The 24,625-nt window shown below is 43.8% G+C and overlaps 1 protein-coding gene across 2 annotated transcripts in view; it reads left to right on the top strand.

Annotated features, from left to right (window-relative positions):
* B4GALNT3 (beta-1,4-N-acetyl-galactosaminyltransferase 3) overlaps nt 1-24,625 on the top strand; it is a 549,958-nt gene that overhangs the window by 443,398 nt on the left and 81,935 nt on the right. For both annotated transcript variants that reach the window (XM_085652267.1, XM_085652268.1), the window contains exons 10-11: nt 3,610-3,753; nt 6,039-6,148. In XM_085652267.1, coding sequence (XP_085508393.1) covers nt 3,610-3,753; nt 6,039-6,148 — 254 coding nt within the window. The remainder of the gene's footprint in view (nt 1-3,609; nt 3,754-6,038; nt 6,149-24,625) is intronic.

Raw genomic sequence — 24,625 nt, 5'->3', positions numbered from 1 at the left:
AAATCGGCCCCTACCCTAGAGGCCCACCGGGGAAATGCCCGGTGCCCGCTATGGTCAGTCCGGCCCTGTACAGGACCCCCTTTTGGCCCTGTGCACGAGGGGCACATGTTGTTCCCCCCCCCCCCCCCCGTGTGCATGCACCCCAATCCTTCACAACATGGACTGCATAGTCCATGCCGTGCAGGAACATGCACTGTCGGTCCCGCGGCGGTGCAGATTAAGGCTCGCTCCAGGACCGCCAAACTTGGAATCGGGCCCCTTATTTGTAGTGCATTCATCGCCTATCATCGAATAATAAAAGGATCTTTATAATGAGAAACCATCTTCAAGAAGAAATTACATATTTAAATGCCTTATGGCTCCTGTAGCAAATACATATTCTATTCCAAAAAGGAATTGTCAACATATTAAAACAAGCATTGGCATAGCCAATAGGTCTCGCCTTTGGGACGTTATAAGCATTTAGACTATAATACAGCAATACATACAGCCTAACTTCCCTCCTCCCATCTGTGTCTGTCACATTCCCGTAACTACATATGAAATAACACACAGCTTAAATGAAAATTCATAGTGAATCAGTGGGAAATGCACTATTGTACGTTATAAAACCTCTATTAGTTAAGGCACCGCACCAAATCCTGGTTGGTGCAGTGGAGAATAGTGACTTGTGTATATTTAGTGCTACAAGGCCCCAGTCTGTGACAGAAAGCTCTGTAAACATGTAGGCCATTATTTTACATTTGCATTACACTCAGTATAGATACAAAATGTGCAAAAAATGTTTTAGCTGAAAATTACAGTCACAAAAATGCTTTCAAAATATAGGTATTTTGCAGGCTGTATGTAGTGCAGTGGTGTATTTTTTTTTTTTTAACCCTCTTTTTAAAACACATTTCACAGCTTAGTTGGTAGCAAGGTCCCTTACAAAACCTCTCAAAAAGAATACATGTGTTTCGCCAGGCAGCTTCAAGTTATTCCATCAATTAAAGACAATGCCAGGTTCCCAGCTCCCTTCACATATGCAGATTGACCAGTTGTGCACATTTACATTTCTTTCAGTCAGCAATACCCAGGCAAGAAGGCCACTTTAGCTGTCTGCCCCTCCCTTGGTTTCACAGCAAAAGAGACACCCTGCCTTATACTTCAGTCTAAGCACTTCAGCTGTAGAAATGAACGGTCCGGAATGGTTGACTTTTGACAAAAAGCAGGGGGACTGTTTTCCTAAAGTGTGCCCCTCAGATCCCTCCTGCTTCCACCTTTGATTAGGGCTGTGATAATTTGTGAATTTGGCTTGTGAGCTATACCATCATTACTCTAGCATGCACCATGAATATACTAGTGCATGTGTTACAATTGTAGCACTGAGAACACAATGATTGCAATATTGTGAGCACCTGCGGTGTAATAGTGAGTGAAACACACCTGTGTTGCTGCTCCACCCATCCCCTGAACTATGATAGGATGCACGGTGTTGCGATAGTGAGTGAAACACACCTGTGTTGCTGCTCCACCCATCCCCCGAACTATGGCAGGGTGCACTGCGAACATTTGTGCAGCAGTACTGGGGCCACATGTCTGTGCAATGAGCGCACACACATTCCACAACTTTACAAGTTAGCACCCTGTAAGCGGACATGCAGGTGGTAAAATACAAAGAGGACACACAAGAACGCCACCCAGCTGTGGGTGCTACCCTGCTTTGTCACAAACAAAATATGTCTTCTGTCGGTCACTGCCAGCATTTCCGACGAGGAGTCTTACAGCGCGACTTTGCAACGAAAATAACACATTCCATCTAGAAAGCAACTGCACGAGCCACCAGGAGTGAGCATATCATGGCGGAGGTACCACGAGTACACACCGCTGCCCTTTGCAGCAAACCACACAGCCAATCTGTCAACAAACCCGAGGTGCTTGCAACTCACAACTATCACAAACACCCCATATCAGTTGTTGTTCAATCACTTCCTCATTTAATTTTTGTCCTCTATGATGAATCAGGACTACATCGCCCAGAGTGCAGTGTTTTGATAAATTAAATCCCGGGATGGAACATGGAGCTCCAGTTGACCTGGACTCTTCAAGTAAATTTATATGTATTCCGGGATGTGCTGCGGTTGTATTTTGTCCGTTGGGGCCATTTAATGCTCTTACCTTGATCGAGAAGACGAGGGCCAGGAAGCCCAGACAGCAGAAGCAGTTGATAAAGATGACGTTGAAGAGGGACCAGACGACGAAGTCCTTGGGGGGCTCGGGTACCGGAACAGGGTTCGTGTCTTCCGGCAGCCTCCGGTATCCCTAGTCTCAGGGCTGCAGCGCCACAGGTTCCGGGGCATGTGCCATGCTGTCCCTGGGCAGAGCAAAGCATGATGGGTGGGAGACATGAGGGTAGAACGTGGCGGAGGCAGGGCAGTGGTGAGGGCACGGGAGGGAATAAAAAAATAAGCCAGCACGAATAAGGGTAAATATGACGACCTGTTCAAAAGTATATACGATAAATTCACTGTCAGCAAATGCAGTGCGACATGTTTTCATGCCGCTGGCAGACACACAGAAAGACAGGCTATACAGATAAGTAGCAGTTGACAAATGCAGCAAACACGGCCGCGCGCCCGCGAAAGTGAAAGCGACCGCACTAATTAGAAACATGATCCACAACAGATTGTGCGCCGCTGCTCACTCCCACAAGGATGATGCCTTGGGAGTAAACATTTTCAGAAAAGGTGGGACATGCACCCGCCTTTGGCCTATTGCGTGCTTTCATTTTTGACAGCCACACGCAAAGGCCAATAGACTGACAACCACACGCACGAACTTTCAGAAAGTTTGGAGTGATTCCAAGAGGCCCTCTCCTAGAGCAGCGCTTGCGCGCTGCGCTAGCTGCGCTAGGCTCGACCTAAAAAAGAAGTGTGTTTGAGAAGGAAAAGCTAATATAATTGTACGAAGTACATAAACTACCTGGAAGCTTCAGTCTTTGTACATTTCCAAGGAGCAGGGCTGGAGAGACTGATGCTACAGATTCAAGTAGTTATGTTATCAGGAGTTTTAGTATGATCATTTTATTTTCCCCAAGTTATTAATACCCGGTTTGTACAGAGCTGTTAACAGGGCCGGACTGGCCGTAGCAGGCACTGGGCGTTTCCCCAATGGGCCGCTAGGTTGGGGACCGGTTTTAGGCCCTTGGGGGCCATTTTTGTTTCCGTGGGCCGACAATATCGGCCCCCTGTAACAAAATCGGCCGATCCCGGCCCTGCAAACAGCTCATCCGCAAGCCCCTACTCCCCCTAGGGCGGCCGGCCGAGCAGTGTGCCAGGGCCGGTTTCTTTTCCCAGTCCGGCCCTGGCTGTTAAGTGTTTCTTTTGAACTAAATATGCAATATACAGTCCTTCAAAATAAAACCAAATGATCTCATAAGGTGGCATTAAAAGGAGGGGTTTCTTCCTCAGTGAGACAATTCTCCTTTCACTAGAACAAATCTGTCTGAATTCAATAATTTCATACGATCTGTGATTTTGTAAAAGTAAAATGTGTGAATTTACTGACGATCCTGTTGTGGCCTACCATGGGCATGATCCCACGGTACCTGACTATCTTTCTTTTCTTCAGATGAAACCGGTTTGAGCATGAATGAAGTTGACCACATCCCACAGACATTAGCCAGCTATCGGGGTAATTCTGGTGACACCTCTGGAGACCAGAGCTACCCTGCGGATATGCTCAGACCGGACCCTCGTGATACGTTCCACAATGGTAAGAATGACCTGCATGGACGTCTACTGCAGAGCTAAGTCACTGAATATGAAAAATAGAAAAAAAAATAAACATTTTAACTTCCTTAGGTACCGAAACTACAGGAATCTTTCAATTCACTCTTAAGTTCCTAATGGACGTTTTGCCTTTTGAGATACAGAAGGTGGAATTGTTATGGCTACTGTTTTTAAGAGTAATGTTTATCAATTATTGTAAACCATTCGAGACAGTAGGTAGTTTTAGGTATTTGGCATTAAATATTAAAGCGGAATGTCTATTACCATAATGGCTGAGACAGAGTCCTCTATTTTCTCATGTCCTCAAAAGAGTGTTTTGCTATAATCTAAGCCTGCACGCCTTATTTACAATAGCTTGTAATGTATGGCATTGTAACATTTTGCAGTTGGGTTGTATCACAGTGAAAACAGTTATGCTGTTTGGGAGTCACGGCTCGGCCTGTAGAGGATGGCCGGCCTCTCTCCAGTGCACGAGAAGGGATATGCATTCTAATACAAAATACAGCCACAGTTTGCTGTGGGGACTTACCACGAAGGCAACAAATTAAAGATGACATCAGGGCTTCACATGTAAGATAAATAGAGAGAAATGTTTCCGGTGTACTGAACTACCACTCCTTCAGTTTGATAATACTGTATGAGCAGTAAATGTTGCCTAATTTGATGTCAATGAACATATCAATCCCTGAAGGATGACTGACTAAATTGGCCATGCTAGCATTTGACCTGATTATAATGCACGTCTACAACAATACTCTATTTACTGACCCATATGACTTGTAGGAACAGCGAAATGCTGAAGACCATAAGGGCATTTGTTGAATAACATCTTGCCATGTTTGGCATCACCTACAGAAGCAAAGAGAAGATGCCCAGCCCTCCTCTGAAGTGACTGACCTTTTTAGCCTTTCTAGGTTGGTCCATAACACATCTGCTTAACAGCAGCAAAATTACAACAGTACGCTGTTGACACAAAACTCAACTTGAACATGTTGTCTGCTCTAGACATCCAAACCCCCAAACCCTGCTTACACCTCATCCAGACATTGAGTTCCAATGCCACCTGAAACTCAACTCCACCAAAATATAATATCTGTTATTCACCAAGCAGATCAAGCCACAGCTAATCGAAACCTGGCTCAATGTCATGAAGCTGGATGGATCGAAACCCAAGTTTCATCCACATTAAAGTCATGTTGATTAACCTAAGACACCAACCTCAACCTCTTGGAACATATTGTCAGAAAAACCGAGACAACCTGGTACCATCCACCTCTATTAAAGAAAGTGAAGCCATTCTTTATAGAAAGCAGATTCAGAACTGTAGTTCAAACCCTGGTATATTTGCATCCGAATGGCGCCAACTCCTTGCTCCACGGTCTCCAAGACACCTCACTCGCCACTTAATGGCATCCAACATGCCATGGAACACCCAAAGAGCTGGATGAAACATGACCACTTCACCACCAAACTGATGGAACTACACTGGCTCCCCTTGCCGGCCCGCACCATCTTCAAAACCAGCTGCATTATCTTCAAAGCTATCACAACCGGCACACCTGCCTATTGGGCTGACAAGCTCACCACCTGCTGTGGCTCTCAGCATTTCTCCAGCCAGGACACTGCACACTGGAGATGCACCTCTTCAAAGAACTCCACATCATGACAAAATAACAGCCTACTTCCTACCCTTCTATCTTTTCCTTTGATCCTGTACAGCTCTCTGCTGCCTATCAGCTTTGTTCACGTTATAGAAATACCACAAGCTACATATATACTTGACTTAGTTTTTCATTCTGCAAATGCATATTTATCCTTTCTCCTGTACCTCTTTACAAAACTGGTTCGTGTCCCTCTGAAATGAAGCCAAATTTATAAAGATGGCCGTTGACGCTGGCCTCCAACGCAACATTAGAATGAGTACTCTTTATGTTAATTCTGGTAATGGGGGATAGGAGAAGTGTTTTTTTGGTGGTACTTTCTGAAGGTTAATTTGTATACATTCCCTGCAAAACCTGAATGACCTATAAATGTAATAACACTCTTCTCTAAATATAAATAGACCTATAGGATTCAATTGATGAGTTGTAATTGTTTGTGTGAAATGCCACTTGGTACTATGTTATTTTTAATTTTTTCTGCCAAAATGTATCCATAAAGGAATGGCAGTTGACAGAACCTCTCTTGCAGTGAACACTTTTTATTCTGGTGACTAAGTGGGCACTGGCACCCGCCCTGGCACTTGACCATCTAGTCTTTCTTTTCTAGTGCCGCTGATCAACAAGATGCGCCTACGCAAGATTCTGCCCGAGTGCATCCACAAGCCCAGCTACCTCATCAAGGGATACCCGCTGCAGCGCTACCAGGGCCTCCAGTTCGTAAGTCCGTTTCTAAAGGGGTATGGGAGGGGGGGGGGGTCCTGCACGACAAGAGGCTCAACTAAAGCACTAACAGAAATGTGCAGTTCATTCAATTAGCCTTAAAACTATTACTGACGCTGCACAAGTTAAGAAAAAACACAACCTTGCACTCATTTAGTGATTGGGAGAGTTCCACTACATGTCCTACTTAGTGACTGGGACATTTCCTACACAATTCCACATCCCAGGTTTGGTCTTCGTTCAGAGTGTGACTTTTGAAACTAGAGATTGGGTGCATTTTTCATTAGAAAGTGACTGAAGTGTTTAGTTGGTGGTTGGTGGTACATCCTGTAGTAATACGGGACGTACTACTACAGGAATACTCTTTTACGTACTCTTAATTCCTTTGTAAATCAGTATTGAAACGGGGCCTCTTCACAAAGACACCTATGAGTATGCAAAAGAATACTACTTTACATACTCCAAAATGCCTTTATGGCTAGGCCCCTAACTCTTCTCGCTTACCCGCTCTGAAGTCCATTTTTGCGAAGGTATGTTACCATTTATCAGGACCACTTGAGTAAATGACGTCTCCTTAGCTTTATGTACTCAAAGCCACCATTCCTGGTCAGCTCACACACGTTTTCCTTTGGTGCATGGGAACATTTTGCTAGTATAAAGGCTCATGTCCAGACTGGGGAAAGATAACAACTTTGGAAAGATGGTCAGAGACACACAAGACATGTTAGCTAGGAGGGGGGCACATGGGTGCAGATAGACACTCTCAGGGATCTCAGTGGGCATGTGCTCAAGGCAAATTGCTAAAACTGATGTGTTACTGAACGGATCTGGCTGAAGTTGTGAGAGGCCGATGCCTAAAGAGACATACTTTACAGAGACATGGTAAGAACGAACACTTGCTTACAAACTGAAGGCACATACAGGCGATGTCTGAGAGGTGGTGAGGGGAGTAGATGGTCAGTGAAGTCACAGTATCCTTCCGGCATCTGTGGAACAACTGTCCCACTTCTTCCGTGTATAGGGGCACTTATCACAGCTCACAACCCTGGAGCATATCTTGGAAATGGCAGGGAGCTCACAAGGTCATAGAGTCTTCGCTCTTCTGAATAATGTCCCTTTACCTGGTGACCCCCAGCTCATTCCTGGTCAGCACCTGGATACCCTCTCGGGTGACAAGCAGGGCTTTACAAGTACACTTTACATTATATTAAGCGGTCATCTGATTGAGTTAGAAACTCCAGAAGACAATCTAACACTATGCACTGCACTGGGGAATAACTTAACATTAGAGGAAATTGGTGCTTATAACAACAAGACATAGGGCAGCATCACAGTTAATGTATCAGCAATGTATTTTTCCCCCAAAAATCAGCTTTTTAAATGTATTTATTTATTTGCAGTTTTATATTGTGTGAACTTGACACATGGGCATTAGAGCACTTTACATAAGTACCAGATTACATTACCCAATGTCAGATTCATTCATTTTTTCAGCGGAGGGAAATTAAGTAATTTGACCAAAAGCACAGGATTTTGAGCCAATGCCAGGATTCGAACCTGATGCACATTTTCAAACTCTGTAGCTATGGCCATTGGGCTGCATCTCCTCTGCTGGACTTGGCCCTCTCTGCAAGGTCACCCCCAACCGTTTTGCATTCACCCCTCCTGAACTCATTTTTGTTGGTTTTAGTACTCTGCAGACTTTACCACTGCCAACCCATGCTACACTGCTTGTGTTTCCTCCTTTAAACATGGCAAAATTGCCTTACACCCCATAGACAGATTTAATTTACTTGTACATCCCTATTAAAGTGACACTACATGCACCCAGGCCCTGTAAATTAAATGCTACTAGTGGGCTGTGGCACTTATTGTGCCACCCCCTTAAGAAGCCTTTTTAAACATGCCTCGGGCCTGCCAGTGCAGCCTGTGTGTGAAGTTATAAACTGCCATTTTGATTTGCCAGGCCTAAACCTTCCTTTCTTAATACCCAAGTCACTCTAGGGTGGGCCCTTAACAACACGTAGGGCAGGGTGCATTGTATTTAAAAGGTGGACTAGTACTTTTAAGTTTTCCATGTCCTAGTAGTGAAAAAATCCTAAATTTGTTTTTTACTATTACAAGGCCTGCGTCTCCTATAGGACACATTGGGTTACTTTTATTACACTTAATAAGTGATAAATTCTGATTAGGAGCAGGTAGGAAAGTCATGTTTGGTGTCTGGGGGAATTGTCATTTAAACCCTTTTTAATGGTAATGTTGGATTTTAATTCACAATTCTGAAAATATCACTTTTAGAAAGTTGCCATTTTCTTGTCCTAATGATTAGGTGCCTGCAGCCTGTTCCTGGGTCACATGAATAGGTTTAGTTGGCAGTTGGTCTTTGTGTATTCTTCCCAGGCAGCATCACAGTAAAGGGTCTGTGTGTTGGCAGAATGGGACATTCTGGCTTAATGGGGAGCAGAGCAGTCACAACCCAGACTTGCACTTCAAAGTAGTCACACTAGCCTATTATGCCCTGAGACAGATATGGACCAGAGTAGGGAGGCTGAACATTCCAGACATCTCTGTTGGGGGAAACTCCAGAAACTTCTCCCACTTCAAAGTGGGCCCCGGGTATAAAAAGAGAGCCCTCAAACCCACTCCAGTACATGTGGATACTACAGAAGAAGGATGACCTGCTGCTTAAGGCCTGTCCTGCTTGCTGAGAAGGAAGATTGGACCTGCTCTCTTCATCCCAGGCTGAGTGACTCCAAGAGTCTGCTGATTGACCTCCTGTTCTGAGGTACAGGGACATAACAAGCTTCAGAGATCTCCCTGCATCTGCCCATCCGAACTGCAACTAGAACTGCCTTAGACCTGATGGCCTCTGCCAAAATGAGTCCCTGATCCACAAGAGGTTCCTCCCCAGAACCAGGACCATTGGCTGGCATCAGAGTGCACTCCTCTGACTTAAAAAGGAGAAATCCTGAAGCTCTGGGCTCTTATTGACCACGAACGGGCCAGTTCATGCCAAGATCTTGCTGACCATCAACTCGAAGCTCCGGTGAACCCGACTTTTAACGCTACAGTGACCTCCAGTGAAGACCAGCAATATGAGATCTGCATATCGCGCTACAGCATTGACAACCCGCGGGAACCACCAACACGAATCTCTATCAACAACTGTCCACGACGCCTGACAGGATCTTCACACTACAGTAACTACCATCCGCGATGCCTGGCCTGCTTGTCGTGCTACAGCGACGGCCATCCGTGATGCTCTCCCTTCTCCTGGCGACCTTCTCCTCCACAAACGGAACTCTCCACACTGGACTATAGAAGGTAACTTTTTAGCTAAACTAACCTGGGCCCAGTATCCTGCCCATGCTCCATCACGGTCGGCCTGAATGTGTGACTTTCACCTGGTCTTGTAAGACCAAATAACTTCAAGTGGCGTTTTGTGCTTTTAGGTGCTATACTCATCTGAAGTTGTTGAAACTGCAAATCTCCAGTTCTACTAATTGGATTTTTAGGATTTTAGTGTCAAATAATTGATTACAGTTTACTCTATTTACCTAAATTTGTGTGGGATTTTTTTCTTGTCTTATGTATTTACTTTTTTACTGTTGGTGTGCTGCATAAATACTTTACACATTGCCTCTAAGTTAAGCCTAACTGCTTTTGTGTGAATATGCATAGTTTTTCCGCATGCTTTTTTTATGCATGCAATTACAGCGGGGTCATTACAACCACCACGTTTTAACAACGTATGCCATTACGCCGCAAGTCGGAATAACAACTTGCTCTAGGGGGGGGTGCTGGGTGCTGGAATATATATATAATTTACTATTCTAACTCCAGTCTGTGCAACAGTAGGGAAGGTGTAGGATTTTAAATCCAACACCTTCTGACCCCTAGAGCAAGTCGTTGTTCCGACTTGCGGAGTAATGGCATGCGTTGTAACAACACAGACATTGTAACGACCGCGTTGCAATGACATGCGGTGTTCCGGTTTTGGGGTAAACAATGTTAACTTTTTTGTGTCAAGTTACCAGAGGGTCAAGCACAGTTTAATTTAGTGACGTTTTGTGGTTCACCCCGACAAGAATTGTGGCTGTTGCCTGAGTAGGGTTCACACCTCTGCCTCCGCTCAGCCAGCAACCTAATTTCTCACAATCTCCTAATTAGGAAGCTCTAAGAGCGATAAAGGAAATACATTTAGGGCAGGTTTCTTTTTAGAGTGCAGAGACCAAACACTTGCACGTAAGTTAACCTTAAATCATAGACATATTTATTTTTGAAGATGGTACTATTTTTCGAGATGTCATCATTTCAGAATGTATTTTTAAGAACAGTGGTCCCTAGAGAAACAACAGTAAAAATGGGGGGAAATTAATATAGACCCAGTCAGTACTATATTTGTATAACTTCTCCAGCCGGACAGAGGTCAGATATTTAATATTTTAAATTTGAATAGGAACAATACAGACAAGACAATTTGTAAGTGGGACACAAGCCTGCATCCAACTAAACCAAGAGGGACAAACAATGAAGAACACAAAAGGCTCAGGCAAAGCTGTAGGTTTGTTAAACATATCATTTTCAATGTAACAAACAAATTGCAAGAGAACACCTTTACACATTAAATGACAATTTAGAGCAGTGTATAAGGTGTATTGGTTGTTGACGGCGTTTCGATCCATATATACAATAAATGGATCATCATCAGGACATTTAGAATAAGCATGCCTGTGTGCAATCGCCTGTAATAATTGAGGTACAATTAGGAGAAGGAAAAGGGGGGAGAAAAAGGAAATAAAAATAATTGAGAGAGCACCGGTTCAGATACAAACATAAGAGTAGAATACGGACTAGTCTTTTTCATTTAGCAAGGTTTGGGTGCACCTCATAAATAGAGTACAATTACACATTTGCCTTAATGACAAGGTGTACGGGAGGCCATGCGAGTAGAGATAAAAACATGGAAGGAACATTGAGGTTGCTCAAGGGTTTGGCATTGGGTAAGGCTGCACATTGAAGATGGTCTTTAATATTTTTGTTCTTTTTCAAAGCGAACATCGGGCGTTCAAGATTAAGTGGGCCAGCATTCAAGACCCTCCAATTCTTAATGATGGTTTTGCGTATAATTTTGGAGACCGGGGAAAAGGTAGTGACGCAGACTAGATGATATTGGGAGGGTTTTTCCCTTGGTTCAAGAAGGAAGTCTCGAGGACAATACCAGGCTCTTTTCATGGCATTGCGGACTAGCCTATGTGGATACCCTCTGCTTGTTAGTTTTTTATTCAGCACCTTAGCCTCATGGACATAATCTTCTTTGAGTGAGCAGTACTGCACCGTTACCTTTGACGCTCTAAGCGGTCCGGTTCCCCTACACCTCTGATTGTATTTTTCTTGGTAAGCACCTGCCTGCACTTTCTCTGGCATCTATTTTAACTCCCTCTTCCCCCTCTTCCCCCTCCCCCCCCCCTTACTACAGCTCCTCTATTTTTCCTCCTTCAGGTCTGGCTGTTCACCATTCATGCCCTCAGTTCCATATTTGTTACTATCTATGCGGGAGTTGCCAACATGTATATGTCTCCCTATACGTTTTTATTCACGGCTTAACTTACGTAAGGCACGCACGTTCACTCTTCCCAGTTCACAGTGGAAAACCTCGCCTTTTCATATTTCTTAGGCACCTTCACGCGGCCAAGCGCAGAATGGCTATGCATTTTCCTTCCTTCCATGTTTTTATCTCTACTCGCACGGCCTCCCTTAGACCTTGTCATTAAGGCAAATGTGTAATTGTACTCTATTTAGGAGGTGCACCCAAACCTTGCTACATGAAACAGACTAGTCCGTATTTTACTCTTATGTTTGTACCTGAATCGGTGCTCTCTTTTGAATTATTTGTATTTCCTTTTTATCCCCCCTTTTCCTTCTCCTAATTGTATCTGTTATTACAGGCAATTGCACACAGGCATGCTTAGTCTAAATGTCCTGATGATGATCCATTCATTGTATATATGGATCGAAACGCCGTTGACACCCAATTCACCTTAAACACTGCTCTAAATTGTCATTTAATGTGTTAAGGTGTTCTCTTGCAATTTGTTTGTTACATTGAAAATTGTGTGTTTAACAAACCTACAGCTTTGCCTGAGCCTTTTGTGTTCTTCATTGTTTGTCCCTCTTGGTTTAGTTGGATGCAGTTTCAACAACAAAGTACTGGCACACTGTAGCAAAAATGTCCTTGTTATTCTGGACTAGGTAGGAGGAAGTGTGCTTTATCACAGACCTCCAACATTCATTTATATTGTATGGAGACAACCCATCCAGAATGCTACAAATTTAAAAAGTTAAGTGGATAAGAAAAGTGAGAAAAAAGGAGAATGTGCAGTTAGTCCACAAAAAGATACACTCTACAGAAACCCTCAATAGTAAAGAGGTGAAAAAATGTGTAGAGAGAGAGAGAGTACCTCACGTGCGCACCACCAGAGGAGCTACTGGTTGGTTCTCACCAGCTTGCCCACGTTAATTTCATCATCGGTCACTCTCTCTCAAGAAAAAAGTGTGCAGTGTCCAGTGGAAAAACACATAACACAAGACAGTGTAGTGTGAAAAACAAAGAAACACATAAACTGTGCAGACAACGACAGTAAAAAATGGTGAGGGTATATAGACTCTCAAATAATTGTTTTATTCTGGTTAGGAGTCTATCCCCCTGTTTAAAAACACTGCATGTTGCATACCTTAATAATGACGGCCAACATGTTTCATTGCCAATAAAATTTGTGGCAAATTCATCAGGGCAAGAAGGGGTCAAGGATCACCTTCTCTGGACACACACCTTTAAAAGGACTAGTTGGGGCTATGGGCCCACATACCAGCCACCAACCAGTCGCAGGGGCGTTCTAAACTTAGTACTATCGCCTTCCTGCTCTGCAAAGCACGACCGTCGTTGGTGCCTGCACCCTGTCACTTATACACCCAGGCGGTACCTTTTGAGGTACCGCCTGGGTGTATAAGTGACAGGGTGCAAGCACCAACGACGGTCGTGCCATTTTTTACTGTCGTTGTCTGCACAGTTTATGTGTTTCTTTGTTTTTCACACTACACTGTCTTGTGTTATGTGTTTTTCCACTGGACACTGCACACTTTTTTCTTGAGAGAGAGTGACCGATGATGAAATTAACGTGGGCAAGCTGGTGAGAACCAACCAGTAGCTCCTCTGGTGGTGCGCACGTGAGGTACTCTCTCTCTCTCTCTCTACACATTTTTTCACCTCTTTACTATTGAGGGTTTCTGTAGAGTGTATCTTTTTGTGGACTGACTGCACATTCTCCTTTTTTCTCACTTTTCTTATCCACTTAACTTTTTAAATTTGTAGCATTCTGGATGGGTTGTCTCCATACAATATAAATGAATGTTGGAGGTCTGTGATAAAGCACACTTCCTCCTACCTAGTCCAGAATAACAAGGACATTTTTGCTACAGTGTGCCAGTACTTTGTTGTTGAAACTATTGTTGATTGGAGGGCGTTCTGGCACGTTTTTCCCTCTCTAGCTTCTTTTGTGATTGAATTAGTTGGATGCAGGCCTGTGTCCCACTTACAAATTGTCTTGTCTGTATTGTTCCTATTTGAATTCAAAATATTAAATATCTGACCTTTGTCCGGCTGGACAAGTTATTCAAATATAGTACTGACTGGGTTTATATTCACCCCCCCCCCTTTTTACTGTTGTTTCTCTAGGGACCTGTGTTCTTAAAAATAGCTTAATTTCCAAGGTCCCTGGCAGACCTTACTTGGGTTCCCTTGTTTCTTTATAATATATTATTTCAAAATGTGACATTGAACATACACCTAAATTCATAAAGTCTGTGATAGAGGATAAAAACTTTGGAACGTAGTGTCACAAAATGTCTGGGATGGAGGTTAAAAAAATACTTGGGTAGAGAATGTCTAGGACGGAGGTTTTTAAAATGTCTGGGACAGAGGGAATCAAATGTCTGGAATGGAGGGAGCCAGTGTCTACTAAAAAGGGTAGAAAATGTCTGGTATGGATGATAGAAAGTTTCTGAGGCAGTTTTTGAAAATGTCTGAGTATGATGGTTAAAAATGTTTGGGGCAGATGGATGGTCAAAAGTGTATGGATAGGTGGGTGTCCATTTTTAGAAGGAATGATAAGTGTCTGGGATGGAAGGTAGGTTAAAAATGTGTGGTTGAAAATGCCTAACCAATTGTTGAAAGTGTCTTTCATGGGTGAAAAAGTTGCCCGGGATGGTAGAAAAGAAGGTAAAAAAATCAGGGACTGACGGTAGAAATCCCTGGGTTGCAGGGTAGATAATGTCTGGGATGGAGGGCAGAAAATGTCTGAGAAGGAGGGTAGAAAGTGTCCGGGAAGAGAGGTAGACTTTTTTTTGCTTTTTGGCTACAGTAGTGATGTGACCAATCATGATTTCCCGAGCCTGGAAAGAAGCAGTCACTCCTTCTTACACTTGGAGGAACAAGTTACCTACTACCTTCACAGTAAAAAAACATCATGTGTGCGCATGATGATAGACTGCCACAATGTTATTTACAATGTTGATAAGTGCACTTGTCTCAGCCTTAGATGGGAGAGGAAATGGATCACAGTAGCTGATTTGATTATTTAATCATTTTAATACATTATTTTTCTCACTAATTGGTTATAATTAGAACCGGTTTTGAATCACCTACTTCATAATATTTTGGTAAGATTCTTCACATGCAGCAGGCTTAAAACACCACATCTGTTTTCATTTATTTCTTATGTTCTAAAAGTTTTATCAGAATTGTTTCTAAATGCAGTTTTATTACTGAATGGCTGCCCTGTGCTTAAAGTCTAGCTTTATGTCCTAGAATAAATTACTGTTTAAGGCCAGAATGTTTGTGAATATTTAATTCATTTTTTACTCTTAAAAATGTTTTGAATACATTACAGCTTTACCTTTTCTGAAATGCAGCTACTTGATTATAAAATATTGTACGAATCGAACGGGAGTGATGAATCTGGGAAAATCTGTATTAAGGGCGCTCTCATAAGTGATAATTAGGGTCCCGATTTTGCTTTTTTACTGATTTTTACAGATCAATACAAACAGAAAATTATTTTCCGGTCTGTATTAATATTTTATTTTTCTAAATACGGAAAACAGAAAATAGGTCTTCTTTGGATGATTTTCACTTCTGTCAATCACGAGTGCCACTTAGAGGAGTTTTAAAAAAAAAGTTTTCCAAATGAGGCCTACATCACTGCAGTTTTCAGCTGTTTAAGGTACTCTGCAATGCAAATTTCTCCAGACGACTATATTGTACTGTTATACCTAAAAACCTGTTGGGCATTCAAATGCGAGTATACAGTTATTAGTTAAATGTGAAAAGATACCTAGTGCAGCTTCATTCATATACTAAACACAAACTAAAAATGGATAAATATAGGAAAAATGAGCAAATAATAAATATGGATGACTACAGAAGGAAATGTAAAACAAATAAATGCTATAAAACCGGGAGCTCTAGTGATAATGAAACAAGCATTTACAATGCAATAGGTCTCGCAATTGCGAGTATTTGAGCTATTTGCATTGCAAATGACAATGCCTTTTATAATATTAAAAGGCATTGCCATTTACAATATCAATAGTTCAAAGTTTTGCTAAAGCAATACCTATTGTATAGCTCGGTGTCTGTGAAGCGGGCGCCATGCTCACTGATCAAGTAAAAAAAAAAAGATAAGAAACAGAGTGCGGTGCCCTAAAGCAGGCGCCGCGCTCCGCATTCAATTTAGAGCAGGCATAGCGCTGTATAAAAAAATCAGCCGCCATTGTCCCAATCACTGTCAATAAACAAAATAGGGCTCACCCACTTATAATGCAGACCGTGTAACAAGCCAAGGAAAACGTCCAGTTGTTATGGGTGATAACAAATGCTGAGAAAGCAGTACTAAGGAGGGACTAACAAGTCCATTTACTAATCAGAAGCCAGTATTTACGAAGGCCAATGACAAATAGGGGCGGAGAGTGGACGGGGCTTCCAGTGCATTCCCTAATACAGCATGCATCGCAGAGCGAGCAGCGAATGCGCACTGCTGCTAGGGCCGACCAAAAAAGGAGGCTTGGCAAAAAAAAAGAGATTGATCCCAGGTTTTCTGGTTTATTTGTGCAATTCAGCTAGTAAATGCATCAAAGAATAATCCTTTGTCTTCTAATTCTTAGAACATGACTCTACAGTGTGCGTGTCAGGCAGAAGCCACATTTAAGCTCAGCTCATTTTGGGCTCAAGGATAGAACCGGACTTCAATCAATCAATGCTTGTAAAGCGCGACTACTCACCCATAAGGGTCTCAAGGTCCTGGGGGAGGGGAGCTGCTGGTCCGTCGACGGCATTGTGGTTCAGTCGAAGAGCCAGGTCTTGAGGTCCTCCCTGAATTGAGGCAGTGACGGTAATTGCCTGAGGTGGAGAGGCAGTATGTTCCATGTCTTTGCTGTGAGGTAGGAGAAGGATCTGCCTCCGGCTGTGGCACAATGGCCAATGCTAGTTGGGCGGAGCGGAGGTCTCTGGTGGGTCCGTGAAATGCAAAGTGGTAGTTGATGTATGCAGCTCCCGCCGCGTTGTGTAGGGATTCGTAGGCGTGCGTGAGGAGCTTGAAGGTGATTCTTTTGTTGACTGGGAGCCAGTGGAGGTCTCTTAGGTAGCCAGTGATGTTGCTGCGGCCTGGGATGTTAAGGATGAGTCTGGCTGAGGCGTTCTGAATGTTCTGCAGTTTCTCAAGGAGTTTCTGAATGAGTTCGAGCTGAGCCAGAGCAAGGCCTCTGGCTCAAGGTTTCAGTGGCTCACCAACCTCGACAACAATGTAAATTCAAACAAGCCTATGTGGTACTGCGTGAAAGCAGAGAACATCTAGTGGCCTTGTAGGGCTGGGAGATTTTGCTAATGCAGAAATTGCAGCTCAAATGGAGTATGCTCCACACTGGCTTCAAACACTTTCCGCTGCTTATTTGTATCCAGTTTCTGCAGGTTTTTTTTGCCCTGCTTAAGGATAAGTGTTTTACATAGTATAAAATATGTGGTGTAAGAGAGGGTCTCTAAAGGGGCACCTGGCCAAAGAAGGGTAACTAGGAATCGTTCACAAGAGGTGTCACTTGTTACAGGTCTGGCCTAAACGTGAATTTGAATCTTGTGCCTCTGTGTTTTGGTGCATACAGATGATCCACGAAAGAACAAACACAAACATCTAAAACATGCCAGACCTATTTAATTTAACAATGCTCGTTAGAAATTCATTATCTCATAAATAACTCACACCTATGCATCTTTACACATCAGTGTAATTGACACACTCTCTCCGTTAGTCATTTAGACCCTTTCACTCTGCCCATCTTTCCGAAGTGCATCACTCTGCAGCTCTCACACCCCATCCTCGCCAGCGCCCTCTTTTCACTCACCCTTTTTGCATGCACTTCCTTCCATCTTCTCCGCGCTGCATTTTCTTTAATTTTTGCGCTGTCCGTGTCACAACAGCATGTATTTCACACACACACACACACACACACAATATTAATTACAGTTTGCACATATGTGTGCTCTGCAGAGGGGCCAGGGATTGAATGAGCGGGTAGTCGGAACACTTTTTATCTCACAATGACAGGCATTTGCAGTGGCGGCAGCCTTAACCAGAACCATCAAAAATGCCCCTTCACGAGCTGTCATCCCCCCCCATCGAACTCACCCAGAAACCTAATCTACAAGAAACTCAAACTGCAGTTTAACCCACACAAGGCTCAGACGCGAAAACTAGACGGGAAATACTCCTATGACATAGTAACACATATACCATCAACATGCTTGAAAACGTATCACCTCAAAGGTCTTTAACATACTTTGCGGAGAAAAAATCCGCGGTTTTGCTTGTAAATGTAAGAAGATGAATACAGGACCTGTGGAGACCCTTTTTTTAAAAAATTGTTTTTACTACCGGTTCCTCCCAATTAAAGCCCATCTCACTGTACAAAATGATCACACTTTGTTTTTGCACTCAGTATTGTTACTAGTTTGAGGGTGACCAGTAAAACGTATCCCAGCATTCGAACTAGATAGCGCCAATTGTGCTGCACGCAAAACCGTGTGTATTCACTCAGCTCAGTACCGGCCTGTGACTGACCCTTGACTTCGATAGTGCTTTGACAGTAATTGACCAAAGGTTGCCTCTTGCGCTGCGAGGTAGCAGACAGGCAGCGGCGTAACAGCGACATGTTGTGGCAAATCTAAGAATTGCATTGTCGTATTTGTCTTCATCATTGTCGACGGAGGCTCTCTGCACGTCAGAGCAGGGCGCGTGAAACTTGCGAAGTGACGGAGTGGTATATATTTGTATTTGGTGTATATCTGTAGTAGCATACGGCTTGTCAGAGTCGAATTCCCAAGCCAGCCGCCAGCGTATTGGCCGTAATCTGACAAACCACTAAGTGCCAGTGCTTTAAATCAAAATATAAAAGTTCAGGTTCTCGTTGTTTTTGTGTGTGGCACTTGTGTAACGCGAAACTAGCCGAAAGGCAGTGGCGTCACTAGAGTTGGCGTCACTAGAGTTGGTGTCACCCGGTGCGGGTAACTCATGGTGTCACCCCCCTCACGACTTACCGCATGAACCTCCTCCGCCCCGAGTCCGCCAGTGGACACAGTTGGCAAATAACGGGACCATACAGAATCCTTAGAAACGTTTGTAAATGTAGGTCCTATATTTACAAAATGTGCCTGTTAACAACAGTGTGATAATGATTCATTAATCAGGTTGTACAGTGGGCTACCTGCTAGTCAACAGTTTATTGGAATTTATAATACCATAGGTATGGTACTTTTTACTGGTGTGGTGTTCCCACTATCCAGCAACACGATATATCAGTGGTCGAAGTGGGGGAAAAAAGTAGGGGAACTGTGGGCGGAGAATCAGAGAGAGGGAATAACCCAAGGATTGGATCAGTGGGCAGAGGCATGGCCAGAATGCGCAAACATCCCAATTTTTTGTATTTGTTTGGTTTCACTGCCCAGTTTTATCAACCAATGGATACACATGATTATTTACGGTTATAATGAGTTATTGACAGTAAAATGTGTTCACAAAGTGGGATATGCTTCTAATCACAGAATGTCCCCAAATACGATAAAATGTGGAAGCACAAGCCATTTGTCTCCGAGCCATGGAGTTTCTGTCATCAGGACTTCTCCCTTTTCCAAAACAGCAGTTCAAACATGAATGGCTAAAAATCCTAGTTTGCAAATGTTTTCTAAATAATAATGTCTCTGCAATATTTGCCTCATATTGCAAGATCTGCAGCATGATCTGACCATTTAAACTAATAAATTGTTTGTAGCTCAAACGTATCAAAAGTTAATAAAAAATGTGACTTGTGTTGCTGCGGAGTAGATGACAGTTAATAGCTCACTGTTCTTTGTTAGGATTTTTTTTATTTCATATTTTAACAATAAAAAACATACAGAGTCAACATATAGGCAACTTACAGGCCATGGTACAATAACATCCTTCATCCATTGTTAATAATTTAACCATGTTACTAGAAATCACATCATGTACAGTGCAACTGTTAATCATAGTTAGTCAACCTGGTACGTTTGTAAGTATTGAACCAAATATTGCCAGTGGTCTCTAGGTTTAGAACCCATTGGTAGTTCCTCCTCATAAGTTTGCAAGGTGTCCTTGCAATACGTCAAGTCTTGAATCCATTGCTTAACCTTTGGAGCTCTCTTGCTGCCCCAGCATAACGATAATCTCCGCTTGGCCAGGAGCAATGCAACCACACAGAACTTTCGCTTATTTGCCCGCATTTCAGGCAGCAGTCCCAGCAGAATATTTACACCCACCATTGTCCCCACCATCTGTATCACTCTTGCCCAGTACCCAGCCACTGCATCACAATACCTTGCCAGATGTATGAAATCTGCAACTTCCGCATTACAGCGACAACATTTGGAGTCTGTCCGCAGACCATATCTATAAAGCCTTGCTGGAGTGTGATAGGACTGGTGGAGGTATTTGTAGTGTAGCATACGCAGATTTCCATTTGGTGTCAACAAGCCAGTAAGAGAGCAAGCAGTGGTCCATTCCTCCACTGTTAGCGGATCTCCTAGGTCACAACTCCATTTGCTCATCGCTTTATGTGTATTGCTCGCTATGTCTTCCTGTAGAGTTGCATATAGTCTGGATACCAGTCGCTTAGCAGTGGGGGTCGTGATCAGTAACTGTAAAGTGGTCAGCTGCGGTGGTTCCGCAGGGTGTGTCGGGTATAACGCCTTCAGCACTCCCTGTAGCCGGTGATACGTGAATTGGAATAGTAACGTTTGATTACGTATAATTGACAACTCTACAAGTGGTTTGAAGACCCCATTTTCGTATAAATCTCCCATGGTATCAAAGCCCACCTGCCTAAGCAGTCCCATGCCCACTTCTTCCTGGATAACAGATAGCTCAGGGTGATGATGTATTGGCAACGCCGGAGAGTACAATGGCAAGTTACGTGCTTTTCTACCCATAGTTCGCCAAGCATTATTTGTCGTATCAATAGTATTGATATCGCGGTTGTGCAGCGGGGGCCTCTGGTGGGTTAGGATAGCCCTCAGTGGAGTCGGGTGTGCGTCTCCTCCTTCAATCGCCGCATGTGTAAGATATGGGATTGGATGATACCAAACATGTGCATATTGCGCCTGTGCACATAGATAATAAAGGAAAAAATCCGTAACCCCAAACCCTCCCTGCGAGTAAGGCACTGTGAGAGCGCGCAGTTCGATCCGGGCTTGTTTACCCGCCCAGATCAAGCGAAGAACCATAGTGGAGATCCTACGAAAAACTTCTATGTTAGGATTTTAACTTATAAACTGCAAGTAACAAAAGGATCTCTCTGACAAAAGCAGTAGCCCACTGGCCTATTTACATTATGTGCATTTTGTGATCTGCATGTTCTTTGCAGCAGGTACATTAACCCTCTGAGCTACCTTTCCATGAGTCAAATCTTCCATTAGACAAAATTCCGATCTCTCTCTAGGAAGAACATTAATCACCAGAGTCATCATGACATTTTTATTGTTACTGAAAATTACTGGAGGCCAGGAAGGAGGCAGCAAGCGCTTTTAGAACCATAATATACTTGCAAAAATGATGCCTCCACCTACTAGATCTGGCCCTTCTCAAGGGTCCTGTGATCTCAGTGACAGGGTCACTGTTCTAGGGTGTACTGCTTCATAGGCCTGCCCGCAAGACTGGAGGTGAACTTCAGTATGAATAGTGGTGGACAAGCCTTGAAGGTTAACCTACACTTGTCATGCTAGGGTCCACCTGCTGTTGCTACGACACCGGGGCTTCTAATGTCTTGCGATGCCTTCTAAGGTCTAGCATGAGATAGTGCTCTCTCAGGAGAGTGGTCTGGCGGACTGGTTATTAAGGCTGAACCTCGTTCCCCAGTTCCAAATTCAGCAGTTCTGGCCATAGTGCCACATCCTCTCCCCCACTGAACACCATACTGCCCCACTGAGAAAAACTCAGACTGCCTTCAACAACGACCCAATTGTTGCCAGCTATAAACACCTGGATGCGGCTCAATTTAAATTACGCACTGGGCAAGAGCAATATGTGGCCTACGAAAAAAAGTGACAGCATCCTGGAAAAAGCAAACAATCATAGGGAATGCAAAATGTTGCAAACCATGTGAAATGTAAGCAGGAACAACATGATTACCTTAACGCTTTTACACTCACTGTTCAGAAATCAGTGAGTGCTTTTGCCTGAGAAGTTAAGGACATGACAACAGGGCCCTGAATGGACCCATTTCAATGGCCATTGCTTATATCCTTACAAAACGTAAGCAGTATGGTAAAAAAAAAAAGACAACATCCCTAGATACAGAGCAGCAGTACAAATTTTGTTTTTCAATCCTCACATTGCAGTACCTCCAGGATTGGTGCACTAGTTCCAAGCCCAGGGAAAACAAAGCCAAGACAACAAAAATAGCGCTTCACTGGCAAACTCTGTAAAAGTGGCGGTAATGTGTTTGGGTGTGAATAAAATCAATCTGGACAGTTTTCTACCACTCTGTCTTACTTGATTTAGTTATTTATTTTTCATATTTTTAAACTTTTATTCCCGATGCTGAATTTTGGAATTAAATGTCAGAAAAATACGACATTGATTTCCAGCAAAAGTGGTTTTCTTTTTTGGATCCATTTCACAGGGAAGCAAATAAAAGAAAGGAGAGGAGACAGTGCGCACTGCGCACAGGCACCTCCTCCTCCTAAAAGGTTAGGTTGCTCTGCGCACACCGGCCCTGTTGGTGTCACCCCATGTGAGGGTGTCACCCGGTGCGGTCCGCACCCCCCGCACCCCCATAGTGACGCCACTGCCGAAAGGGCAGAGTCCAAATTACAGTTTAGTACCGAAAAGTGCCAAGCCTCTCCCATTTGAACGATTGCACCAGTGCATTGAAGTGCTAATACTTGTAAAGTCATGGGCCCAGCCGTATGGCCACATAAATCATTGCGGCGGCTTGGCGGAGGAGTGTCGCCCCACTGCCTGCCTCAGAGCCAGTAAATGAAAAATAAAACAATGTCATTGTTTCATTTTTTTCATTTTGCGCCCTGCAATGGGAGGGGCAGGGCATTGGGAGGAGGAGTGCGACGTGCACATCACTCCCAAAGTGCACATATGTGTGTGTGTTGACCGGCCGTCTGTCTGACCAAACCACACATGCGCACTAAGGTTTTCTCCAGTCCAGCTGCATTGAGCAGCCAAGCTGGAAAAACCCCACAGACTCCCTGCTCTAAGCAGGGCATATTTCCTGCCTGCTCAGACCAATCCCCATGCTGCTCTCACATGAGAGCAGCGCGTTGATTGCAGGGAGTCCGTGACATGGTCCCAGTGCTTGCTGGGACCAGGAAGGACCGAGTGCGACGCTGGAGGCAGCTCCAGGTAAGGTTTTACTTTAAATTCATTTTTCATTATAACTCCGTCCCCCCCGCAACCTCCCCCTCCCACGCTCCCTCCACCCGCCGCACCACCTCTTCATTGTGGCGGGCGTGACTGGACACAGACAGTGTGTGTAATACTGGAACTGGCCACGAGCACGTGCACTCTGGCCTTTTTATTGGCAGGGTCACCTGACCAGTGACACCTGGGTTGGATGGGTATGGGGTGGATATAAAAGTTTTTAAGGACTGGCTGGTAGACTAGTGCCTGTCTGAAATCTAGAACGTGCCCAGCAGGACACTACATTCCTCTCAAACGTGATTGAAAATAAAACAAAGCCCAACCTGTGGAAACAAATGAAGACAACTAAAACAACATTGAGTCTCACAGCCTCAAGAGGCAGTCTGCAGGACAGCAGTGGACACAGGGCCGGCTTTAGGGCGGTGCGACCGGTGCCACCGCACCGGGTGCTGGCTTCCTGGGGGCGCTGTGTTTGCAAGTTTATTATGTTTTTGAAGCACCTGCTGCAGCGTTTCTTTCCGCCGGCAATTATCAGGCCTCACAAAAATGTCAAAATAACATGTGTGATTAATTATCTTCCTGGAGAGAGCTCAGTGTTTTGTATAGTTGAGGTTTTGACCTCTGTGAAGTTAGTGCAGAGGGTTAATATGCCTGCTGCAAAGAACGTGTACCAAGTAGATTACAGAGTGCATATGATGTAAACAGGTCAGCAGATTACTGCTTTTAAAAGAGACCTCCTTTTGTTACTTGCAATTTGTAACTTAAAGTCCTAATATTCAACAGTGAGCTATTAACTTTCATCACAGAACTGCATACACACTGCAAAGCATACATTAGAACATTGATTAATGGGTTAATTTGAATAGAAATCGATTCTTATTATTATCGAAAACTCCCAACTATGCTGTTTCTTTTTCGACTCTGCGTTTGTGCTTCTCCACACCAAGCACTCTTAAACTATACTGCCTACCAGTATCTATGACCTGTGACTCCTACACTTTTATTCCTTTGGCTTATGTATCCATTTCCTATACTCTGATTTAAAACACGTATGATTGATTGTCTCTGTGTAATGTGTGTGGGATGCAAAGTGCTCTGACACCCTACACTGGTATGAGTGGCGCTATATAACTAATTCAATGTATCTGAGAGAGTGTGGTTATGGAGACTGTTAAAGGGTGCTAGTGAGAGAATCGGTGGTGGAGATGGACATTGGGGTGGGGCGCCAACAAACATTGTCGCACAGGGGGCCACCAGCGCTAAAGCCGGCCCTGAGTGGACAGGTGCAGCTGGGAGCACTAGGGCGTCTTGGCACACAGCCATAATTTAACCAGAACACCTCTGGACACGAATACTGTGCTGATGAAATCCGGATGTCTCAGCGTCACATCAGGTGACTATCCACCTATGTGATGTTGATCAGTCTGGAGTGCTCTTGCTGTGATGCAATTGGTGTTAAAATTTCAAACTTGGGGCATCA

The sequence above is a fragment of the Triturus cristatus genome, chromosome 4_1 (genome assembly GCF_964204655.1).
Source record: "Triturus cristatus chromosome 4_1, aTriCri1.1, whole genome shotgun sequence".
NCBI classification, from domain to species: Eukaryota; Metazoa; Chordata; class Amphibia; order Caudata; family Salamandridae; genus Triturus; species Triturus cristatus.
Note: the sequence above shows the minus strand (reverse complement) of the source record. Positions and strands in the feature narration are given on the sequence as shown.